Here is a 22,821-nt window from a genome sequence, read left to right as displayed (position 1 = left end):
TAAAATGAGACGAAAGGAGTAGAACAAATAATGAATATTTTTTCGAAACATTATTTTTTGAAATTTGTAAATAAGAAATGATCACTAATTACTTAAGATATATAATCTATTAGTAATAACTTTCTTATACTTTAGAGATGTCAGTTATTATTATTTTTATTTATTATAAAAATTTATTATTTAGAAATTTCTTATATATATATATATATATATTGTTTTATTTAAAAATAATATTTTAGACTGGTTTAAGAGTCGCCACTTAATTTTTTAAGAAAAAAATCAAGAAAAGCTATTGTTTTAAATAGATTAAAACAGAAATCTAATGAAAACTTAAAGGGGGTTCGGGGTTCTTATTAGCATTTCGGGAAGGGTTTGAAAGCACTCGAAATGTCCGGTAACACACGGTTATCCGACAATTAATTATTTGGCTAAAAATAAGTCGACTTGATTCAAGTTGAGAAAATGAACGATTTTAAAAGTTAAAACCATTTTAAAGAAAGAAAAGGGAATATTGGGATATTACCTAAGTGAAATGTTTTTTATAAACTTATTTATTTATTTATTAGTCAAGTAAAAGATGAATAATTTAGTTAAGTTAATTAATTCAAAATGGGTGTCTTTTGGGGATTTGGAGTTTCGAAACCTTAATATTAATTTTTAACAAATAAGCACGAATAACAGCTAAATAGATAGGGAAAGAGATTTTGGGCCCAAGTCTGGATCTGTCCACCTGGGCCAGTACTTGGGCCTATTTTCATTTTTGGGCCTTCGGCCCAATTCTTGCCCGTTCTTTGCACATGTCCTAGACTAACAAGGAAAATATAATAATAAAGTTTTCTTTGGGCCTTAGGCCCAATCTTGCACATGTCCTAAAATCTAACAAAACAATAAGGGATGAAACGACAAGGGCTTAGGCCAAAAATAACAAAATACAATCCTTTTATATAATGAGTGGGTCTTTGGCCCAATCTTTTCAATTCTCTTCCGCTTTCACGCTTTTCCACCTTCGAGACCTGTTCGTTGACTTTTATAGGCCGGTTGACTCGATAAAGGAATTTGAGCCTTTATGGCTCTTTTGAAGGAAAAATCACCTCATATACACATTTAAGAGTCAATATTACAGGTTTTAAATCTACTTTTAAAAAATTCTTGCTTATAACAGTTTAATTACGGGTTATAACATATCACTAATTATTTATAAATTAATTAAATTTTACTTTATTAAATAAGTAATTTTTTGCAATTTTATATTATTATTAAATTATTTAAATAAAGAATACCCCATAATTATCTCTTACACAATTATAGGGATTTTACATTGATTACACTTCTTTATTTAATGTTATACTCATAACCTCTCATTAGGCAATCCCACCACTCTTCCCCCACACATATCCAACTATACACGCTATTACCACACTTTCACCTTCTTCTCTCCCATTTTTCTCACCAGCCAAATACACCAACATTCAATCTTTCGTCCAAATTTTTTTTCCCAATAAAATTATGTTTAAGAAACCCATTGAAACGCCTCAAAAGAGTCCCGGATTGGGTGAAATTGTTGAAAATTCGGCGAATATTCAAAAGCCAGCGACAGATGGTTCATCTAAGTTGAAGGAGCGACAAAGAGAGAAAAAATGAAGAAAAAAAAAGGTCACTCCTGCAAATCAAAAGGGGAAGAAGATGAAGGGGAAAATTGTTGAACCCCTTCTGATTCCGATTTTGATTTTGTTACTGAAATCAAAAAGAAAAAAAGAAAAAAAATGTCGAAGTTGGAGCATCTTCAAAACCATCAACAAGAAGAACAACAAAACGTTATTTTTTTTAACTTTTGGACAATTTTTTTGTGTTTAAGTATTTGCTGATATATAATATCATATGTTTTCTTTCAGTCAGATACCGTTTACATATGAATTATTGATGGCCTATTACAATTTCAAGATACCATTTTGAAAATATTAGTGTGTTTCCAAACTGTACATTTATTTGATGAAATCTGTATGAAATCTGATTAATATGTGTATGATTACGCTTAAATGTTTTGATTTTGAAAATTTTATGAATTGTTATATAATAATTGTATACAAATGGTATGAATTGCGTTTTAACAATAGTGTGATTGTCTATTAACTGTATTTATGGTATAAATTATTAAATTGGTATGATTTGTCAAACTACTGATTTTTTCTAAAAAAAATCACATTATGCTTACTTTATATTCTAAACATGTTTTTGGATGAAACATGTATGAAATCTGATTAATACGTGTATGCCTATGAGTTTAATATTTTATTGTTGGATATTGTATGAATTGTGATATAATATTGATATACAAATGGTATAAATTGTGTGATTATATGAATTTATCAATCTTTATACATGTTGTTTGGATAAAACTGTATGAAATTTTTATTAATATGTGTATGACACTAACTGAAGTTAGTGTGGGAATGAAACACTAACTGCAATTTGTTTTAAATTTATTTATATTAGGACACCAGTTGAAAACTAAATTAATATTCATGTAAACTTACATTAAATTAAATACTCAGAATACCATAATTACCTTTTATAATTATCAATAATATGTACACTATCTTATGTATTAAGCTGAAATAAATTTTATTTTTAACAGTATGCAATCTGTATGATTAATGAATGAACAATGTATAAAGAATGAACGGCATATTAAACACTAAGTTTATAATGCACTTCAAATCAATTATGTTTCATATCAAAACAAAACATTAATCTAAACGACAAAATAAAATAAAAATTATATATAGTCTAAACAAATAAACAATCATTAGTTTTGCATAGGATAATTTGAACATGCTTCATGTTGTGGCCAACTTAACAACATCTATTGCAAGTAACTTTGGACCTTTTGAATTTCACATCAGCAACCCTCTTTCATATATAATTCATTTTATTTGAAAATCAACATAATTCTCTGTTTCATTAAAAAAAAAACAATTAGTCTAACATTATACAAATCAATTAGAAATATGTTAAATAATATTAGCTTTTCATTTCAAAGACAATACAAATTTCATCCATAAAAATCATTATAATAACAAAAAAATTATACACACTCGTCATTATTATCATACAAATATCATTCAGACAGTACATTACAAAACAAATTTCATACAAAACAAATTATTTCACATTTAATATTCACTTAATACACATTTCATACAACAATCATCATTCATACCAAATTGATACATTTTCATACTCATTTAATACACATTTCATACAAAACGATTATTCATTCAAACAATATACATTTCTCGTCCCAAATAATTAATTATTGTCACCCAACTTTATACAGAAATAACAAAACTAATATAAACTCAACAATTTCACATTTAATACCAATTTAAAACACTTGTAATACACTTCGTCAAGAATTCCAAATTTTTTTACATATTTCTTAACACACTTTTCATACATAATTCATTCGACTTATACTATCAAATTCATTATCAAATAAAATAATTTTTCATAAATTCGTCAACATTATAATTAAATTATTTTTACAGAATAATTAGCACACTTTCATACAAATTTCATTTAATTTATTCTATCAAATTTATTCATAAAATCACATTAAATTTATAATTTCACAAAACAATAACCGTATACAAAATAAAAAAATAAACAAAAAAAACACTAATTTTTTTACATTTCACAACAGTAAACATAATATGATATCAACAGTTAACAAAATATGACTCCACCTTCAATTAATCGACAGTTTGATCATTTTTGTTTCATTTCGCTATCATTCTAAAACAAACATTAAACAATAATAAATACTAACCCGAAGGATCCCATCTTTCACCATGTTTGATTAAAACTGATACGTACTTGTCCATCACAACAAAATCAAGAATTTTCAAAGATGAAAAAGACTTCAATTACTCGAATGTGGGATTTTTTTTTGTTGAAAATTGAAGAGAGAAACGTTGAATTTTTTTTGTTGCAAATTGAAGAGAGAAACGTTGAAAAAAGAAGAAGATAAAATCTAAATTTTTATTTGATTTTAACTGATTTGAGTGAATTAAGGATACTAAATAATCTTAATTAGTTTAAATCCCTTAATTCGTGCTATTTATTAATTATCTACAAAAGAATGATATGATCTGATTTTTTAATTTATCTTAACTGATTTTGAGTGAATTAAGGATAAAAAATATTGTTAATTTGTTTGAATCCCTTATTTTATGTTAATCATTAATTATCTACAATAAATTCAAATTAAATTACAGGCCACACTTTCAGTTTTTTACTTTATTATCTATAATTCCCTTTTTTTTAAACTTTTTTCGAATTAATAAAAACATTTCTTTTATTTGTGAATTTGTTATAACCTGAAATTTTTAATGCTATAGCTTGAAAGTCTAAATCTATTGTTATAGCCTAAAAATAATACTATAATATATGTCATATATGAAATTTACACTCTTTTGAAATGTAAGGGAACAGAGTGAGTTAATGGCGAACTCGGGCAGATTTCACATGCAAGCAAAGAGTATAAAGAGTTAGAAAGATATCGTACAGTAAACAAATAAGACATCCATAAACTATGTTGTATGCACTATTATTCAAAGAAAGTCAAGAATCACTGTCAAACCATACTTTATGCACTATTGTTTAAAGAAAAAAGAAGCCACAATATTTGACTAAAAAAGAAACCCATTTGACTAATCACCCGGGGGGGGGCAACATATTCCCTACTAGAAATTATTGTAAGCTAAATGAAATAAATGAGATTGTGATAATTTGACTAGCATGACAACATGCTAAAAAAAATAAAAATCTAGACATACTAAGCATCAAACCTTCGACGGTTGCTAAACCATTAAAATTAACCTTGCATTAAAAAATAAACATAATATGCATGCAATAGTCAAAATCAAATAAACTCCTGCTTCAAATAATCTAAAAAAAAAGATTTAAATTTTAACAAGACTAAAACATGAGGATAAGACAAGAAAAATCAAGCTCTGCACCGATTCAAACTTGCAAGCAGTGGACTATTTGAACCTCAATTATCAAACCAAAGAAAGGGTGAGCATATTACCTCTAAGCAATAAGAAAACAAACTCCAAAGTGATTAAGGAGAGAGAAAACAAAACAATCCAAGCACCATTCTTGGAAATAACTTAAATTCAAATATTAAGCATGCTTCAAGGTTAAGACCATAACGACGGATGAGCAAAAATTGGTAAGATATTGTCTAATTTATTTTATTTTATTTTTATATTTTTATTTTATTTTATATATATATATATATATATTATTATTATTATTTTTTTTAGAAAGAGGAACAGGGAAGACCGATGTCGAGCGAATAATACATTAACTAGAATAAACGACTCAATATTGGTTGACAACAAATAAAATGACACACAAATTTTCAGATCACAACACCTCAAAATGCAAAAGAGTGAGACATAAGTGTCGCACTTGAGAGTAGAAAACGAGAAGAAATAGAACATATTGCAAGTAAAAAAATAAAAAGAGAAAGAAAGAAACTTACCCTTTAAAATAGACTCGAATAAGACGGAATAGTAAAGAATCAAAATGGAGAGCGACAAATTCGATCTAAGAGCTCAAAACAGTAGCCGACACAACTAGTGACCCCCAAAATGTCGAATATTAAGCAGTAAGACACATTCCATGACATTCGAGAAACAAGCTCAAGGAGAAAAATCGACAGAGCAAAACTTCAAATATAATAACAGAGAGATAATAACGCATATCCAAAGCTTTAACTCATATTGCAAACAACTTGATGAAAAGTCCAAGAACATATACATCATATATCGACCAAATAGCAACTAACATCCAACACAAACTAAATGAAAAATCTCCCATCGTCGGAACACTGTTCTAAAATGGAAAGAAGAGGAGGAAAGAGCATTGCAGAGAGGAGTTACCTTTCGAAGTGCAGTAAGCAGGGACAACGATTAGAAGATCGACTTCCACCACGAAATTCAAGCGCTGGCAGCGATTAGAAGATCTGGGCAGAACATTGAACCCAAAATTCTGAAAATTAGTTACCTCCTATGCTTTTGAAGTATATTTATATTAGCTATATCTTGATGGTTATTTCTAAAACGTCTCTCAATGAAGAACACCCAAGGAAAATAAAAATCTCCACCAAAGAAACGCTCAAATTTCTTAAAGAGAATCTTTGCCCACTCCCAAAATCAAAGCCAAAAAAAACCTCCCTCCACAGCTAATAAGAGGGGAATACATATAGGGATTTTTTAGGGGCTGATTCGGGGGGAAAATTCAGGTCAAAAATCTGGACAAAAGAGGGCCCCTTCCGATTTCAAAACTCAAAAAATATTCACCCTTTAAGCCAAACATCCTTTTCTCTGAAAATTTGCCCCATTCCGTAAGAGGAAAGGGGAGATAAATGGTTGGGATCGATTTTGTTGTCCTTGGGCGCGACGTGGCTTCATCTCAGGGCCACAAGAACGAGGCACGTTGCTACTGTACGAACCTTTGGCGAAGGAGACGTTGCTGCTGCTTTAGCCTGCTGTGATATTGCATAGAATTGGAAAGAAAAAAGGGATGGGGTCGGTGTATTTCTGTTGTACGTTATATCTATTGTTGTTGTTATGGAAAAAGGTGGGTTGGGCGGTTGAGTATTGTATTGTTGTCTGTTGGTGGGCTGGGAATAATTGGACAGAATTGGGGGTTGCTGATTGCCATTATATTGGGCTGCAATTGATACAAGATTGGGCCAAAAAATGATATAAAATTGGAGATGAGGCTTGGCCAATATGGCAATTGAGAAAATTGAAATCATGGCCGATGGAAGTTAAGGCCTTAGCCAAATTGATCAAGTTTAGTAAGCTTGGCTAATTATTAAAATTAATATAAATTAATTAACGAGCTTCTAAATTTTAAACGAAACAAAATAATTAATTTGAACATAAACTAACCGATTTCAATACTCAAAATTATAACTATAAATTATACTAGACTAAATTAATAAAGTATAACCTAAAACAATGTAGAAACCTTTAGATATGATTTTCAAATATTTATAAAATATACTAATTACATATATAATTATATGAAATATATTTGTTATTCGAAGTACTATAAAAACCGATTGAGATTACTTAAAATCCTTGAAACTATTTGGAACTTTATAAAGCTAATTATTCTAAATCGTTTGAGAATCAAGAAGCTCAAAAACTAATTATTATCGGGGAGGGTCAAAATTGGGTGTCAACATATATATATATACACGACATCAGAGCCCGTGCTAGCACGGGCCCAATATGTATCATTTTTTATTTCAATTTATGTGACAAAGACAAAATTAAAGAGTTAATCAAACTTCAATATTAATTTAAAATAGTTTAAATTTTTAATTATTGTTAACTATGGTAAAAAATTTTTTATGTCTTTTAACATTCTAAATTGCTAATTATTGTTGTATGATTTGTAATATCTTTTACGCAATTTTGAAATAATAAAGGTTATTTCTTGTTTCTCAATTTATGTGGTACTAATAAAATTTCGAGATTCAATCAATTTTTTTTGTCTTTAAAATATTCTATTGTTAATTACTGTAAATTATTGTACTTTCTAAGTAATTTTCAAATAATATATATTATGTCATTTGTCCAATTTATGTGTCACCGATAAAATTTGAAGAGTTAATCAGATCTTTTACATATTTTTATATATTTTGAATATTTAAGTAACTAATTATTGTGATTTATAATATTTTATACAATTATTTAAAAAAAAATAAACAACAAACAAAACGAATTCATCATACGAAAATTACCAAAGCATCCTTGAATACATCAATAATTGGTCCCACTTTTTGTTTAAAAAATTATGCATATTGGGAGGATATTTTTGTCCAAAGTGGAAATAGAATAAATATAAACCATTAAAGTCTTTTAAAATTTTAAATTGTTAATTCTTATTATATGATTTGTAATACTTTTACACCATTTTCAAATAATAGAGGTTATTTCTTCTTTCTCAATTTATGTAGTACTAAAAATATTTTGAGATTCAATCAATTTTTTTTGTCTTTGAAATATTTCTAGCTGTTAATTACTGTAATTTATAGTACTTTGTAAGAAATTTTCAAATAATATATATTATTTCATTTGTCCCAATTTATGTGTCACCGATAAAAAAATTTGAAGAGTCAATCAGATCTATTGTATATTTTTATATCTTTTAAATACTTAAGTAATTAATTATCGTGATTCATAATATTTTATAGAATTATTTAGTATAGTAAAATAAATTTAAAAGAAACAAACAAAATGAATTCATCATAGGAAATTATCAAAGCATCCTTGAATACATCAATAATGGGTCCGACTTTTTGTTTTTAAGAAATTGCACATTCGAAGGATATTTTTGTCCAAAGTGGAAATATTGTGTAAAAAATGTGTATTTATTGTGATTTTGAATGTTTTGTGGGGTAATAGGACGCACGCAAAGTTAAGGTGTCTTTTTGAAAATCTGAGACAATTTCAAGTATCACTTAATGTTTTTTCTCAAAATCTAATTTACTTTCGTAAACTATGTGTCAGATTAAAATAAGATTAACAAATTCAAAAGGAATGAGTAATAAATAGCTCATACAATGACATATTTATTATTTAAAAGAAGTACTCCTTTTGGTTGAAAGCTAACAAGATAATTACAATGTAACTAAATACTATAAAAATCTTTGCATTGTGGCTTATTATATATATATATATATATATATATATATATATATATATATATATAAATAAATAATAAGCAATAATTCGGACAACATAAATCAAGTTAGTATAATTTCTTCTTAAATAAGTAAAAAGCCATCATAATGGGTTGTGGTGCATTGGTGGGAGTGCTTCACCCTTAACCAAAGATTTTGGGTTTGAGCCTTGGGTATGGAGAAAATCCTGTTTGGGAGCGCCACCCCCGAATAGGCCTTGCAGTGCGCGGTCCGAATTTAGTCGGAGCTCCAATGTGGGCTCCGAACACCGGGTGGAAAACCAAAAAAGAAGAAGTAAAAAGCCTCTTTATTAAATTTGGCTCTAGCTTGGATGGTACTCCATAAAAAAGCCAAGAAACTTTGATGCTTTTTGCCCTTACAAAATAACCAAGCATGTAACAATAATTTTACATATTTCCATCTATTATTAAATATTTTTTCATAACACTCTATTGAATATTATTGGTCCAACAATCAAAAGCTAGAATACAAAAATTGAATTGCAAATACTATTTCAAAATTATAAAATCTAGGATTCATATAATACCAAATCACAATTTTGCCTTTACGATTTATCTTTAGGAGGTGGTTTGGAATTCCTAATTCTTTTTTCTTCAGAAAGCAACTTTGCAAACCTGAAAAATAATATGGCAATTCAATAATTAATATAGCATAATATATTGATTAATAATATTCAAAGGAGAGTTAAATAATATTACCTTTTCAAAGCTTCTTCATTTGTGCCAGCATTTATGTCTAATTGTTCAAATAGACCTGTCGTCAAATTTACCCTTGAAACTGGTTTCTTCAATAAATTTGTCCCAATTTCAACCAATTTGTCCATGTTCTCTTTGGTTGATATGTCAACAGAGGAGTCTGCTCCACTTAATGTGTCATCCTAATTAACATTGTTGAGCAACATATATAATTATAATACACCTATCTTAACTCGCAGTAATATCTAGCATTTCTATAAAGTGATAGATACTCTATACGTCTCAAAATCAAATTCTGAATATGAATTTGCCATTATAAAAAAACCGCTTCACCCTCAAGTATTATACCTAGATCATAAGAGCATATTTCTAAGCTATCATTTATCTCTCCTTGAATTTCTCATTTGACGAATACTCGAGTAATCGAAATAACAAGGCTTCGTTTAAAATGAATCTTTTTCAATAACTTCAAATATCTAGAAACAATTTCAATTAGGAAATTAGCACTTTTAATCCCTCAAATATTAACAAATTTTGATTTTGGTCCTTATTGTTTCTGATCAAGCACATTTGATACTCTCTCCGTTTAAAAAAGAATGATTTAGTTTGATTTGACACAAAATTTAAGAAAATAAAATAAAGGAACATTTCAATCTTGTGGTCCTAAATTAAAGTTATGTCAAATGTACCAAAATACTCTTTAATCTTGGGGCCTTAAACATGTCACCTAGAAAACTGAAATTAAAGTGTTGCTAAAAAAATTGAAAGGATCATTTTTTTTTAAACAAACTAAAAAGGGAAAGTTTGTTATTTTTTTAAAATCAAAAGAATATTTAGGAGTGGAATATATAGTACCTGAATCCGAAGATATTGTTTTTGAGAAGAAATAGATTGAAAAACAACAGAAATATGATAATCAACCATATCATCACTAGCATCAGCAAATGCATCAATAATTGGATTTGAGCCTCCACCAGTTAGCCATCCAAAAACACCCCATTTTGATGCAATTTTAGCATCATATTTATGTTCCAATTTTGCTGATCCAGTCCCAATGGAGATGACCAAAAATTTCCCATAATTAGTGGGCTTCATTTCGTCGAAATTTTTGAAATATGGGTTTTGTTCGCATATTTGTTTGGTCACTTCACTTATAGCAATAAAGGTCTGCAAAAGCCAACAACATCATATAAATTTCGAGTTAATTTCACAAACTTTACTTACTATAACAGTAACGTCATCTTGATGAATAGATGTTGTCATTATAGCGTAAGATTTAGTAACTTTATATGACGTTTAATTTAATACAAAACATAGTACTCAATTGGTAAAGTTTAGTGAGGTCATCATTATATATACATAGCAAGTAAAGTTCAGTTATTTTAATGGGACATAAAATAGATTAAATTATTTAATACCGGATTGTTAGCTGCGATAGCACCATCAATAAGATTGAACTCATGAAATTTGCCATCTTCATTTTGGGTCTGAAAATTATGTGCTGGAAGATATGTTGGAGCAGCAGATGTGCCGATGCATATATCGGAAAGCTTAGCATCCATTATTGAATGTTTTTGGGCCTGTTAAACAGATTAAACGGATCAAACTAATTTGAGACCTCTGATTAAAAAATAACGAAAAATAGTGGAGAAAGAGACCTCAAAAGTGGAGAAAATTGTAGGTTGTATATTCTTGATATCAAAAGTTGGAATAACAACATTAGTCAAAGTCTCATGCAATTTAGTCTCCCCTAATTTCTCCTTTATGACTTGATGAAGATACTTCCCATTATACTTTGGTCCTGTTAGAAATTTCCATCCCTTTATAATTGATCCAATCAGTATCCTATACAAAATGAAAAAACAATAATATTAATAGTGATTAATTATTTTTACAAGAAGAAAAAAAAAATCAATTAGAAAATTTACATATTATTTTGTGGAAATATCTTAGGACCATGTTCAAGATAGAAGGGCTTTATATCCTTAGCAGCAAATAGAGGACGATTGTCTTTGTTTGGAGCTGTTAGCATAGCGGTAACAAGGCCACCCGTGCTTGTTCCTGTAATTATATCAAAGTAATCTGCGAGCCTAGCATCTTCACCGTCTAATTCCTATAGAAATTAACACGTAGAGAATGAAATATTGAGTTCAGTTGAATAGGTTAAAATTCGAATGAGGATAGAGAAGTTTATGCGATTACCTGAAGTTGAGATTCAAGATATTCAAGAATAGTTGCTGGAATTAATCCTCTAATGCCACCTCCATCGATGCTGAGAATTGTGATGAATTTACCATTAATTGGAGGTTGCAATTCGAATGAACCAGATGATGACATTTTTTTGAGTATAAGAAAATAATTAATTGATTTTCAGCAATGCTAAATTATCAATTTATAGACCTCAATAATGTTAAGAGCAATCCAAGATATTTTTCTGGAGGTCAATATTTTATTATTTTATTTTATTTTGAAAAGTCAATGAAATGTGACCAGGAAAATATTTATGACCTGTAAGAAAAGGATCAGGCACCAACTTGACCACAAATTGAGACCTTTTTTTTCCCACTCGATCAGTCAATATCTGTATTGGAGTCTAATTAATTTGAATTTGTGTTGGATAGAACCTTTTTTCGGAGGGTAGCGCTAGCCTATCAAGAAATTTTTCATATCAAGGACCTGAACTCGAGATCTCTAATTAAGAGAGGAGCAATCTCCTCTACTACAACACATCCTTTGGCGTGGTCCACAAATTTGAGACTTCATCAATTATATTACTCCATATTAGTTGAATATCCTTTTAATTTTCTCAATTGTAGGATATTTTTTTATTGGACAAATGGAACTAGCTATTTAACAACCATAATATTTTTAATTTTAATTATTTCTAATTTAGAATTTTTTTTATATTCATGAGTGTTAGGACTTGAATCTGAAACTTCTGACTAAAAATTGATGTATCCAACTTTCGTACATTAATAGTGTTACTAGATTGCTTAAAACATGATTATTTATTTATAATAAATAAGCGTAGGTAGTGATTTGAGAGGTTTAGTATTTTGTTTTATATGGTGCAAGCTGTATGGATAGGTCCTTATTTTATTTTGGAGGGGGACATGCGGATGGCCACTATATTGTCCCACGTTTTTCTTTTAAAAAATAAACATTTGTTTCCTACTCCGTATCTGAAGCTCATAATGGAGTTTCAATTAAATCTGGATTGCACATACGCATGTTGTAGAGCTTATTTAGGTGTGGCGCTTATTATTATTATTTATAATAAGCGTAAGTAGTGATTTGAGAGGTTTTAGTATTTTGTTTTATATGGTGCAAGCTATATGGATAGGTCCTTATTTTGTTTTGGAGGGGGACATGCGGATGGCCACTATATTGTCCCACGTTTTTCTTTTAAAAAATAAACATTTGTTTCCTACTCCGTATTCGAAGCTCATAGTGGAGTTTCAATTAAATCTAGATTGCACATACGCATGATGTAGAGCTTATTTAGGTGTGGCGCTCTCAACAAATTTTTTTGTCATATCCAACGCTCAAACCTAAGACCTTTGATTAAGAGTGGAACAATCTCGTCATTACAACACAACTTATGTCGGTCATGAGAATTTTTTTGAATATTACATAATCAGTTGAATGGCATATTTTGCAAGTGTGGTTCAAATAATTATCTAGTTATTTACAAATATAAAACAAATTAATATAAATATCGAGCCATCAATAACAAATCAACTATCCTTCTACCGATCGATCAATTATGAAACCGACAAATGACAATCATGTTATATATATTGAATAATTAAATTCAGAAAATGAAATGCCAACAAACTGAGGGAAGCCGATATTTATCGTTATATTAATTGCAATTTACAATAATGTAATAATAAAACATTTCTGATAATAACAACAACACATCAAGGCAAAATTATTTGCTAGCCTGCGATTGAATTGGACAAGTGAAAAAATGTAGGTCGTCCATTACCTCTGAGGGGAAAAAAAAAATGTTTTTCATGTTTTTAGTTGTTTTTCTTTTAAATAAATAAATAAATTGGTTTTTTACTTATTTTAATTTCTTATATTTAGGTATTTAAGTGATTTTTTTTTTTGTAACATTTGTATGTAATTTAGGCAGATATTATGAGTGGTGGGGATAGTCAACGAGGAATATCGCTGGTGAAACTTGTTTTTCCAACTTTCACTTGCAGGAAAGTCATTTTTCTCATTTTTAAGAAATTTATTTTCTTAAAAAAATATTCTTTAAAAATTTTCATCAACAACAAATTTAGAAGAAAAATATTTTCCTCCATACTGAACACACCCTAATTAGACTACACTATAAGTTATGTTGTGTAGGGATTACATAGAGATTGATTAGGTCATGAAAAATTATTTTCAAAATTTATGACCAATGAACTAGGTGACGAAAAGTCAACTGCTATAATGGAACAAAATAATTAAACTGCAGGACCAGGCATATGTAAAAATTAATTATAATTACAACAAAATACTATACCACAACCCATAATTTTAAAAAATACGCTATGAACTTAAACACGACCAACTACTAAAAATGTTCTTATGAAAATTAACAATAATTTTACACTGTACATCACACACAATTTGAATTTCACACGTCATTTATTACAAATTAAATAAATACTGAGTTAATTAAATACAAGTATTAATTAAATAATTTTTTGTGTGTTCTAAACAAATATATATGATACTAGATAAGGGAAGCCGTGCTCTGCACGGCCCAACATGTTCCATTGATAATATATTTTTTTTTGTAAGAGCAATATCCATATTTTAGCGCAAAGTTTTGTTGATTTATCTACTTATATAGAGGTCATATAGTTACAAACACTACAATTCAAATATTTCCTCTAATGCAACCAAAATAGGCAAGAGACGATGCTTAAGAAGTTTATCACTTACACATGTTATCAATACGTGTATTTGATTGGACATGTGCAATTGGGGCACACACCAAAATTTCACCTATTGAATTAAACAATGGCAAAAGATGTTTGCAGTACACATGGGAAATTTATTCAGTTCCTCCGGACTCTTCGAAAGATGTGAGGCCATAAGAAGCAAAAAATTGGAGTAAATGACATAAATAGTCCCTCAACTATAAGAGTAGGTCTAAAATGATCCCTGAACTATACACTTAACGGATTTAATCCTTTAACTATTCAAAAATTTGTCAGCTTTAATCCCTTAACTATACACTTACCGATTTTAGTCCCTTAACTATAAATTTACCAATTTTTGTCCTTTAAGTATTCACAAACTTATCAAGTTTGGTCTTTGTCCATTTTTTTTAATACAAATAGCTTTCGTTTTTAATACGCACCATCCTAAACTTTGATAGTTTTTATTCGAAAAACTTATCATGCATCATGCTAGTCAATGCAAATTTTATTTAATTTACTCAAATTTCTTTACGTAAAATAAAATGAATAGAATAATAAAATAGATCTATTTTTAAAAAAAAATTAAAAAATTGCAAATCTACCATTTTATAAATTATCATTTCTATAAAATTAAACAAATTTCGTTCAATGAAATTGTTGGAGTACAATCTTTGGATTTAACGGATAATAACTTTTTTCTTTTTATAATAAAGTTTAACATATTCAAATCATTAGTAACAATAATATGCTTTGGATTCACTTGAAAAAAATGTCACACTAATGCAAAAGGTGTTTTGGAGGGAGTAAACTGTTAAGTATTTTGAAATAGCATAATAGCAACAGCCACTTTATAATGCAGTTCTTGACAAAATAGAGCTGAATTTAAGAACTTGAAGGACTTGTTCACATTCAAATAAGGACCCAAAGAATTAGCTTTAATCCAGGGAACAACAATAAAACGTTCTTAGTTTATAGTTCAGCTTTTGACAAAATGTACTGCATTTAGGAAAAAAAATAGCAAATCTGGTATGTTAAACCTATTCGATAAATAGAACAAGAGGCGGTAATAGCAAGATTAACCATACAAGAGATGTTAGCATTATTTGTTTTAGTAAGAAGACAATTATTGTGTCTCAATTTTGGAGATGCCATTTTCACAGCTATCCATATTACAACTGTCTTCAGAACCTTTAACTTAATCAACATTTAAAAGTAATAAGTCCAGGAAACAACAACATAGCACTCAACTTGGATAAATATCCACAAAATAAAAGAAAGTACTTAAATAATTAATTGTTTGGGAATTTTTTCGAACTATAGATGGATAATAGGTATAGATTAAATTGATAAACGAAAACAGGGCCTTTTTAAGGGCAGAAATCCCCGATTGAATAGATGGGTAATTTCTTGAACAAGTTCTATTTTAGATAATTGAAGCACCATTGGACAGAGACAATTAATATGACAACACAAATAATGTCAAGGACTATGACTTATGTAAAATAAAATTTAATAAGGTCAGGCCCAATTTCAATGAGTCTTCTCATTTTGTAGTCCATCTCTTAGGCTAACCTAAAATATTGTTCGCTTCAGAGTTCAGACAAAGATTCGAAGAAACTACACATTAATTAATGATGTTAAATTTATTATTGCTTGTTATTCCCTCCGTTTACTTTTACTTGTCCATTATTTTAAAAAAAAAATAGATTTTCGATTATACTTGTTACTTTTAACATATCAAAAAGAGACCAAAACAAAAAATCCTAATTTACCATCAACATTAATTACTTCGTCCCCAAATCATTTTTCAAGATCCAAGTATAGATATCAATTAATATGAGTATTATGATAAAACAATACTCATATTAATCATTGTTTCTTAAGAACCATGTAAAATTAGAAGTAGACAACTAAATGTGAAAAGAGAAAGTACATATCAAAATTTATGGTTAATTGAATTCGAAAGGTTAGCTTTCCCCACTAAGCTAATTGACTAAGAACTCTACATGTAGCTCAAACGACTTGACGATTAAGATACCTACATCTGGAGAGCAGATGTAAGTCCACATTTTCAAAACTCGAAGAACAAAATATGGTGGAATTTTGAAGGAAATAGTTAACTTGGAAATCGAAGCAGCAACTCGAGAAGAGCAAATCTCCGAAGAGTGGAGAAGAAAGAAAATAACAGCATAGATTTTAGAATAAAAGATCAAAAAATAGAATGGACTATGAGTTGAAGTTAAGATACTCATTGTAGAACCTTAACAACACTAACCATAATCTCCAACCCTAGAAAAACACATATGCTTGCTTATTTCAAATGAAATGGTGCTTAATGTTTAATAGGCTAGAACATTAAAAATACAGCCCCTTTCTACTAAGTGAATGGTAATCAACATATACCAAAAGGCACTAGCTAGTCACATATGTGTCACCACTTACCAGGTTCAGATATCCTTCTCAAAGATTAATAGTGTGTGAACATTTGTTATGGTACATGGTATATCAAGAACAAGTAATAATCCAGAGAAAACTCAAGGGAAACTTAACAGAAAATGACAATGAGACAAATATCATAAAACCAGCAAAGCGAGCATTAATATAAAGATCTATTCTGCCAAAGATCTGGGCACAATAAGTTTTACAGTTTTTTCTATAATGAGGATGCAGATAAGATTTTTACATCAAGTGTGCTAATTAGATCTTAAGATAAGGTATGAAGGATAACAAACCTCTTGGGCAGGACGGCCATAGTCCACATGATCTCTTCCTGTGTGATCGATTCTAACAACACTACCCCCAAAGCTATAAATATCATTTTTTTCATTCAAGAGACCAATATTTGCATATTTAGGAGCCACATAACTGTCGAATATTTGAAAGAGTGTGAAATGACATAATAATGCAAACTTCTACTTCAAGTTTTTACACCAAAATAGTAAAACAAGACACCAGAAGTTGAAGATTGTAAAGTCCAGAAGACCAGAACATCAAGAATACTCGAGCTGGAATAAAATCAAAAGAAGCAGAAGGAAGAAACTAACCCAAAGGTTGACTCGAGTAGTGATATGACTTTTACCGGCACCAAGCAGTTTGGCCAGACCAAAATCAGAGACCTAACCATTGAAGTCATCATCAATCAATATATTACTTGATTTGATGTCTCGATAAACAACTTTGGGCTCAATATTCTCATTTAAATAGGCAAGACTGCAAGAAATGATAGCACAAGGAGAAATTACGCTTTAGCTGTCCCAAAATAGATTTATCTTAACTGAATAACCTTACGCTTTAGCTGTCCTAAGAAGAACCTTCATCCTAGCCTTCCAAGTGAGACACATGTGGTGTCGCATGGCTCCATGAAGCCACTGTTCCAAATTTCCATTGTTGACATACTCGTAAACCAACATCTTGTGGTGATGCTTTAGAACAAAGCATTTTCAAATGCTAAACAAGAATACTCATTCAATTACTTCACATGCGCATGAAAGTAATTGAACAATCCAAAGCTTCATATTTAGTACCCAGAAAAGGTATAGGTCTATCAGGGACTTCCAAATGGGGAAATACATGTGCATTCCTTCAATGCAGTATCCTAGAAGGCTAACCAAGTTTTTGTGACGTACGTGGCCAATGGCTTCAACCTCCACTTGAAACTCTTTCTCTGGGACAAAGATCTTAAATTCAAACTCAAGTTGGCAACTAAAACAAAAGGATCATTAAGGAAAGCATATGATTTGATTTTATCAACTCACAGATTGTTGAGGAACTTATTAATATCTACCAGTGTTCCATTAATCAAATTTCCGTGGTAGACCATGCCATATCCTCCCGCACCAAGAATATTCTCCTTTGAAAACCTTACTTCAAATCCTCCAAAAGTAGAGTCTTTTAGGATGATCCAACACGGGTGCGCCAATACTTTTGAAGAGTCCGAGCAACATACTCTTCAAAAATGTCAATAGGTGCATATCGGATCTTCCAAAAGTAGTGCATGTGTAATGAAATGGATCTTGGGCCTAACTCAACCCCAAAAGCTAGCTCATAGGGTGAGGATTGTCCAAGACCATCCAAGGCGACCAATTACCCGTCCATATCCGATATGGTACTCTCAATAGCTTTTTGGATAATTTGACATGAGTGTGACAATACTTTTGAAGAGTTCGAGCAACCTAGTGAACAAGTACCTTCTAGACAAGCCTGATTAATAACATAGATATAGAAGAGATAGAGCATACTTAATGTATAAAAAGTGTGTAGTTCATGTAGATGCTAAAAACACAAAACTTTGGAAATTGCCTACTCGTATTGGCATTCACTTAAGTCAAAATGACAGTAAATCTTAAAGCCATGCCCTTATTAACAACTTTCTCTTCATCAATTCCTAAAAAGAGAACACTTGAAAGGATTAAAAAAAAAGATTAAAGGAAAACTAAGTATTTAGCTTCCAAATTCCCACTTCACAACAAGCAATACCATTGGCCATTTCCTCATCCCTATATTATGTAAAGTTATAACAGTTCATTTAATTCAAAGTTGTGTGGTCAAAGCACAAAAAGGTTGAGCTAGTTCATTCTGAAATTGGGGGTTCAATACTGATACACTTTCTGGCCCCCTTGGCATCAACCCTTAAATTTTCATACACAATCAATTCTCTTGAAAACCAAGTTCTAAAACTACCAGGACCAACACTACACCCAACAGAATAATAAACTACATGAATTCATGCTCCTACATAATTTTTCAGCCCTCAAACCAAAATAGGTAGGATTGTAAATAAATGTTAATGACATTTATTGATTGCTAAATTGCCAAAAATACAAAAAGTTACTTACCTCATCTTCGTAAGAAAGATTCAACTTCTTCATCAAGTACTTTTAGATGAATAAACTGGGAATATTGTCATCCCTGCAATAGAATGTAAAAGATATGAATACAATCATGAGCTATGCATTTCAGTGAATATAAAAAAATGTGCATATAGTTGCTTCATCAAATTCTTCAGCAAAAAAGGTGCACACTTTATGCAATCAGACATGTTGAGCACCAACTTTCATTTTCAACCATAGAAGTTGTGAGATTGTATGGTTAAACTTTATATTATGAGGCTAGATGACGTACAACTGTAATTACGTACGGGAGGTTCTCAATAAATCATAGATATGTTATTCACATTAGATTACATTTCAGATGACTTGAAGGAATAAAACTAAATGTTAAGTTTGTAAGGAAGGTCATCTGTGCCTTTGCAGCCATGTAGAAAGGAAAGTTATATAGTAATCTCAACCAATAGGAATAATTATAACATTGGCTATGAATTTAAGCCATCAAATTGGGAAATCTGACGATAACGGAGAGAAGATATGTTATGAATTTAACTCGAAATTCAATAGAAAAGTAACTAAACTAGAACACAGTCAATGTTTGTGGAACAATTTTCGATTATCTGAAATTGAAACTAACAATCTAACAATACACTGAGCTAAATTACAGAACTGAAACAGAACTAAATAAATATAGCCTAGATGAAGTTCCTTGATCTGAATCTGAAACGAAAGAAGAAGAAGACAGGATTAGAACGGAGTTGAAAAGAAGAGAGAAGAAGCAAGGAAGAAGTTGAGAATTGTAGGATACCAGTTTCTTTTCACGTCTCCACTCTTTCCCTCAACGTGTATATGATAACCTCTCGACTAATCTCAGACGTTGAACTTCATTTAGCTACTTTTAATCCAGGCCCTTTATTATTTGCAATTCACTCCTTCCGCATCTCCTATATTAACTAATACTCCTTCCACTACTAACTGCTATTGGAAAGTTAGCTGAAGTTGTTACACCTTGCCCCATGGAAAACATCCTTGACCTCAAGGATGGGTGTCAAAGTCCGGAAACTTGGCTTTCAAATCTGCATAGTCCTCCCAAGTTGCTTCTTCAGGTGGAAGGTTCGACCATTGAACCAAGACCTTTACCCCTGCCACACTACCTGTACGAACCATCTGCCTTTGTAATATTTGGAGAGGCTTAACAAGAAACTGGCCATCTTCACCGGTAGTAGGCAAAGTGGTCTGCACCACCACTCTATTGCCAATTTTCTTCTTGAGAAGTGATACGTGAAAAACAGGATGGACCTTGGACTCGATTGGAAGAGCCAGTTTGTAGGCCACCTGTCCTACCCTCTCAACAACAGCAAAAGGACCATAGTATTTGGAACTAAGCTTGAGGTTCCTTCGCAATGCTAATGAAGTCTGCCTGTAGGGTTGGAGTTTGAGGAACACTAAATCACCCACCTAGAACTCTCTTTCTGTTCTTCTCTGATCTGCATACATTTTCATTCTCTCTTGAGCTTTCAATAAATTGTCCAGGAGGAGTTGTTGAAGTTGCTGCCTCTTCATGATTACATCTTCCACGGCAGGGACTGTGGTGTCTAGCATAGGGCCAATAGCCAAATGAGGAGGTGTATAGCCATACAATGCTTCAAACGGAGTGCATTGAATACTAGTGTGAAAGTTTGTGTTGTACCACCATTCGGAAAGAGGCAACCACTGCCTCCACTGAGTTGGTCTATGAGAGGTCATGCATCTGAGGTAGTTTTCGATGCACTTATTAACTCTCTCAGTCTGGCCATCACTTTGAGGGTGATATGCAGTGCTGTAGTGCAACTGAGTTCCCAGCAATCTAAATAAATTCTGCCAGAAATTGCTCAAAAATATACTGTCCCTGTCGGACACAATGGACTCAGGCAACCCATGGAGCGTATGTACATGCTTAAAGAATTTGGTTGCTACTGTGTTGGCTGTATAAGGGTGGGATAAGGCCATAAAGTGAGCAAACTTGGTTCTCCTGTCCACCACCACTAGAATAACTTCTTTGCCTCTCGACTTAGGCAATCCTTCTATAAAATCCATGCTTACATGCCTCCATGCTTGATCAGGAATGGGAAGAGGTTGTAATAACCCTGGATAAGACACATTCTCATCTTTACTTCGTTGACACACATCACAAGCCTCCACATGTTGTATTACCATTTGCCTCATTCCAGGCCAGTAAAACACTTGTGCTAACCTTTTATAGGTACCCAACTGTCCAGAATGACCACCAACAGGTGAATCATGAAAGGTGGTGATCAGTTGTTGCCTTAACCCACCAGTGCTGCCCACATAAACCTTGCCCTTTCTTCTTAGAATACCAGAAGAATAATGGAATAGATGGGGACCCAGGTGTGCCACGGAGAACTCAGATATTAGTGCAGTGACTTCAAGATCATCTTCATAGCTTTTATGAATTTCTTGCACCCAAGTAGGCACCATAACACTAATAGATGACACACCAGCTAAGGCATTGAGCATGCTACCTTCCTTATCCTCAAACTGCCTAGATAATGCATCTGCCACCTTGTTCTCAGCACCCCTTTTATACTGCACCTCATAGTCTAGCCCCAACAGTTTAGTTAGACCCTTTTGTTGCACAGCAGTTGTAACTTTTTGCTCCAGAAGGTACTTTAGGCTGTGATGGTCGGTTTTGACCACAAAGTGCTTATACTGAAGATAGTGTTTCCATTTGTCTACAGCATTAAGAAGTGCCATGTATTCCTTCTCATAGATGGATTTCCCTCTATGTCTAGGAGCCAAAACTTTACTGAAGTAAGCTATGGGTCTACTGCCTTGCATAAGAACAGCACCGATCCCAGTTAAGCTTGCATCAGTCTCCACAATAAACTCTTTAGTATAATCAGGTAAAGCTAAGACAGGAGCATTGGACATGGCATGTTTCAAAGCTATAAAGGCTTGATCAGCCTCCTCATTCCACCTAAAAGCATCCTTTTTCAATAAATCTGTTAGTGGCCTACAAATGATGCCATAGTTGTGGACATACTTTCTATAATAGCCCGTAAGCCCCAAAAAACCTCTAAGTGCTCGCAAGGTGATAGGGGTAGGCCACTCACTCATAGACCGGACCTTGCTTGGATCGGTAGACACCCCTTCAGAAGTAATGATATGGCCTAGATACTCCACTTGTGATTGACCAAATGAGCATTTAGATCTCTTAGCATACAACGATTGTTTCCTCAGCACTTCAAACACAGCTTTTAGGTGAACTACATGGTCTGCACGGGACCTACTATACACTAGTATGTCATCAAAAAACACCAAGACAAACTTCCTGAGTAGGGGTCGAAATACCTGATTCATCAGTGCCTGGAAGGTTGCAGGAGCATTGGTGAGCCCAAAGGGCATTACCTTGAACTCATAATGACCTACATGGGTCCTAAATGCAGTTTTGAACACATCTTCAGGCTTCATCATGATCTGATGGTATCCAGCTCGCAAATCCACCTTTGAAAAAATCACAGACCCTTGTAATTCATCCAATAAGTCATCCACTATTGGTATAGGGTACTTATCTTTAATGG

At 31.5% G+C, this 22,821-nt stretch overlaps 1 protein-coding gene across 1 annotated transcript; it reads right to left on the bottom strand.

Annotated features, from left to right (window-relative positions):
• Nucleotides 1-9,192: 9,192 nt before the first annotated feature.
• On the bottom strand, nucleotides 9,193-18,234 carry LOC125813588 (patatin-like protein 2). Its single transcript, XM_049493071.1, has 13 exons — nucleotides 18,170-18,234; nucleotides 17,939-18,116; nucleotides 17,703-17,836; nucleotides 17,536-17,624; nucleotides 17,365-17,419; nucleotides 17,147-17,279; nucleotides 11,689-11,826; nucleotides 11,415-11,599; nucleotides 11,145-11,331; nucleotides 10,905-11,066; nucleotides 10,342-10,653; nucleotides 9,490-9,668; nucleotides 9,193-9,405 (listed from the first exon to the last, which is right to left on the bottom strand). Exons 1-13 carry the CDS (start codon nucleotides 18,232-18,234, stop codon nucleotides 9,336-9,338), a joined length of 1,887 nt encoding a protein of 628 aa, XP_049349028.1. The 3' UTR covers nucleotides 9,193-9,335.
• Between the last annotated feature and the right edge of the window lie 4,587 nt (nucleotides 18,235-22,821).

Source organism: Solanum verrucosum, unplaced genomic scaffold (genome assembly GCF_900185275.1).
Source record: "Solanum verrucosum unplaced genomic scaffold, falcon-dt-bn FXZP01000235.1, whole genome shotgun sequence".
Taxonomy (NCBI): domain Eukaryota; kingdom Viridiplantae; phylum Streptophyta; class Magnoliopsida; order Solanales; family Solanaceae; genus Solanum; species Solanum verrucosum.
This window is presented reverse-complemented; position numbering and strand designations above follow the sequence as displayed.

Bases quoted from the DNA above. Each gene is read 5' to 3' on its own strand.
- LOC125813588 (XM_049493071.1), bottom strand. From the start codon at position 18,234: ATGGTCTACCACGGAAATTTGATTAATGGAACACTGGTAGATATTAAT. The intron at 17,420-17,535 runs GTTAGGTCTCTG...ATTTTATTCCAG, and splicing joins GATTGATGATGACTTCAATG to CTCGAGTATTCTTGATGTTC. The intron at 11,332-11,414 runs GTAAATTTTCTA...CATTTTGTATAG, and splicing joins ATATTTCCACAAAATAATAT to GATACTGATTGGATCAATTA.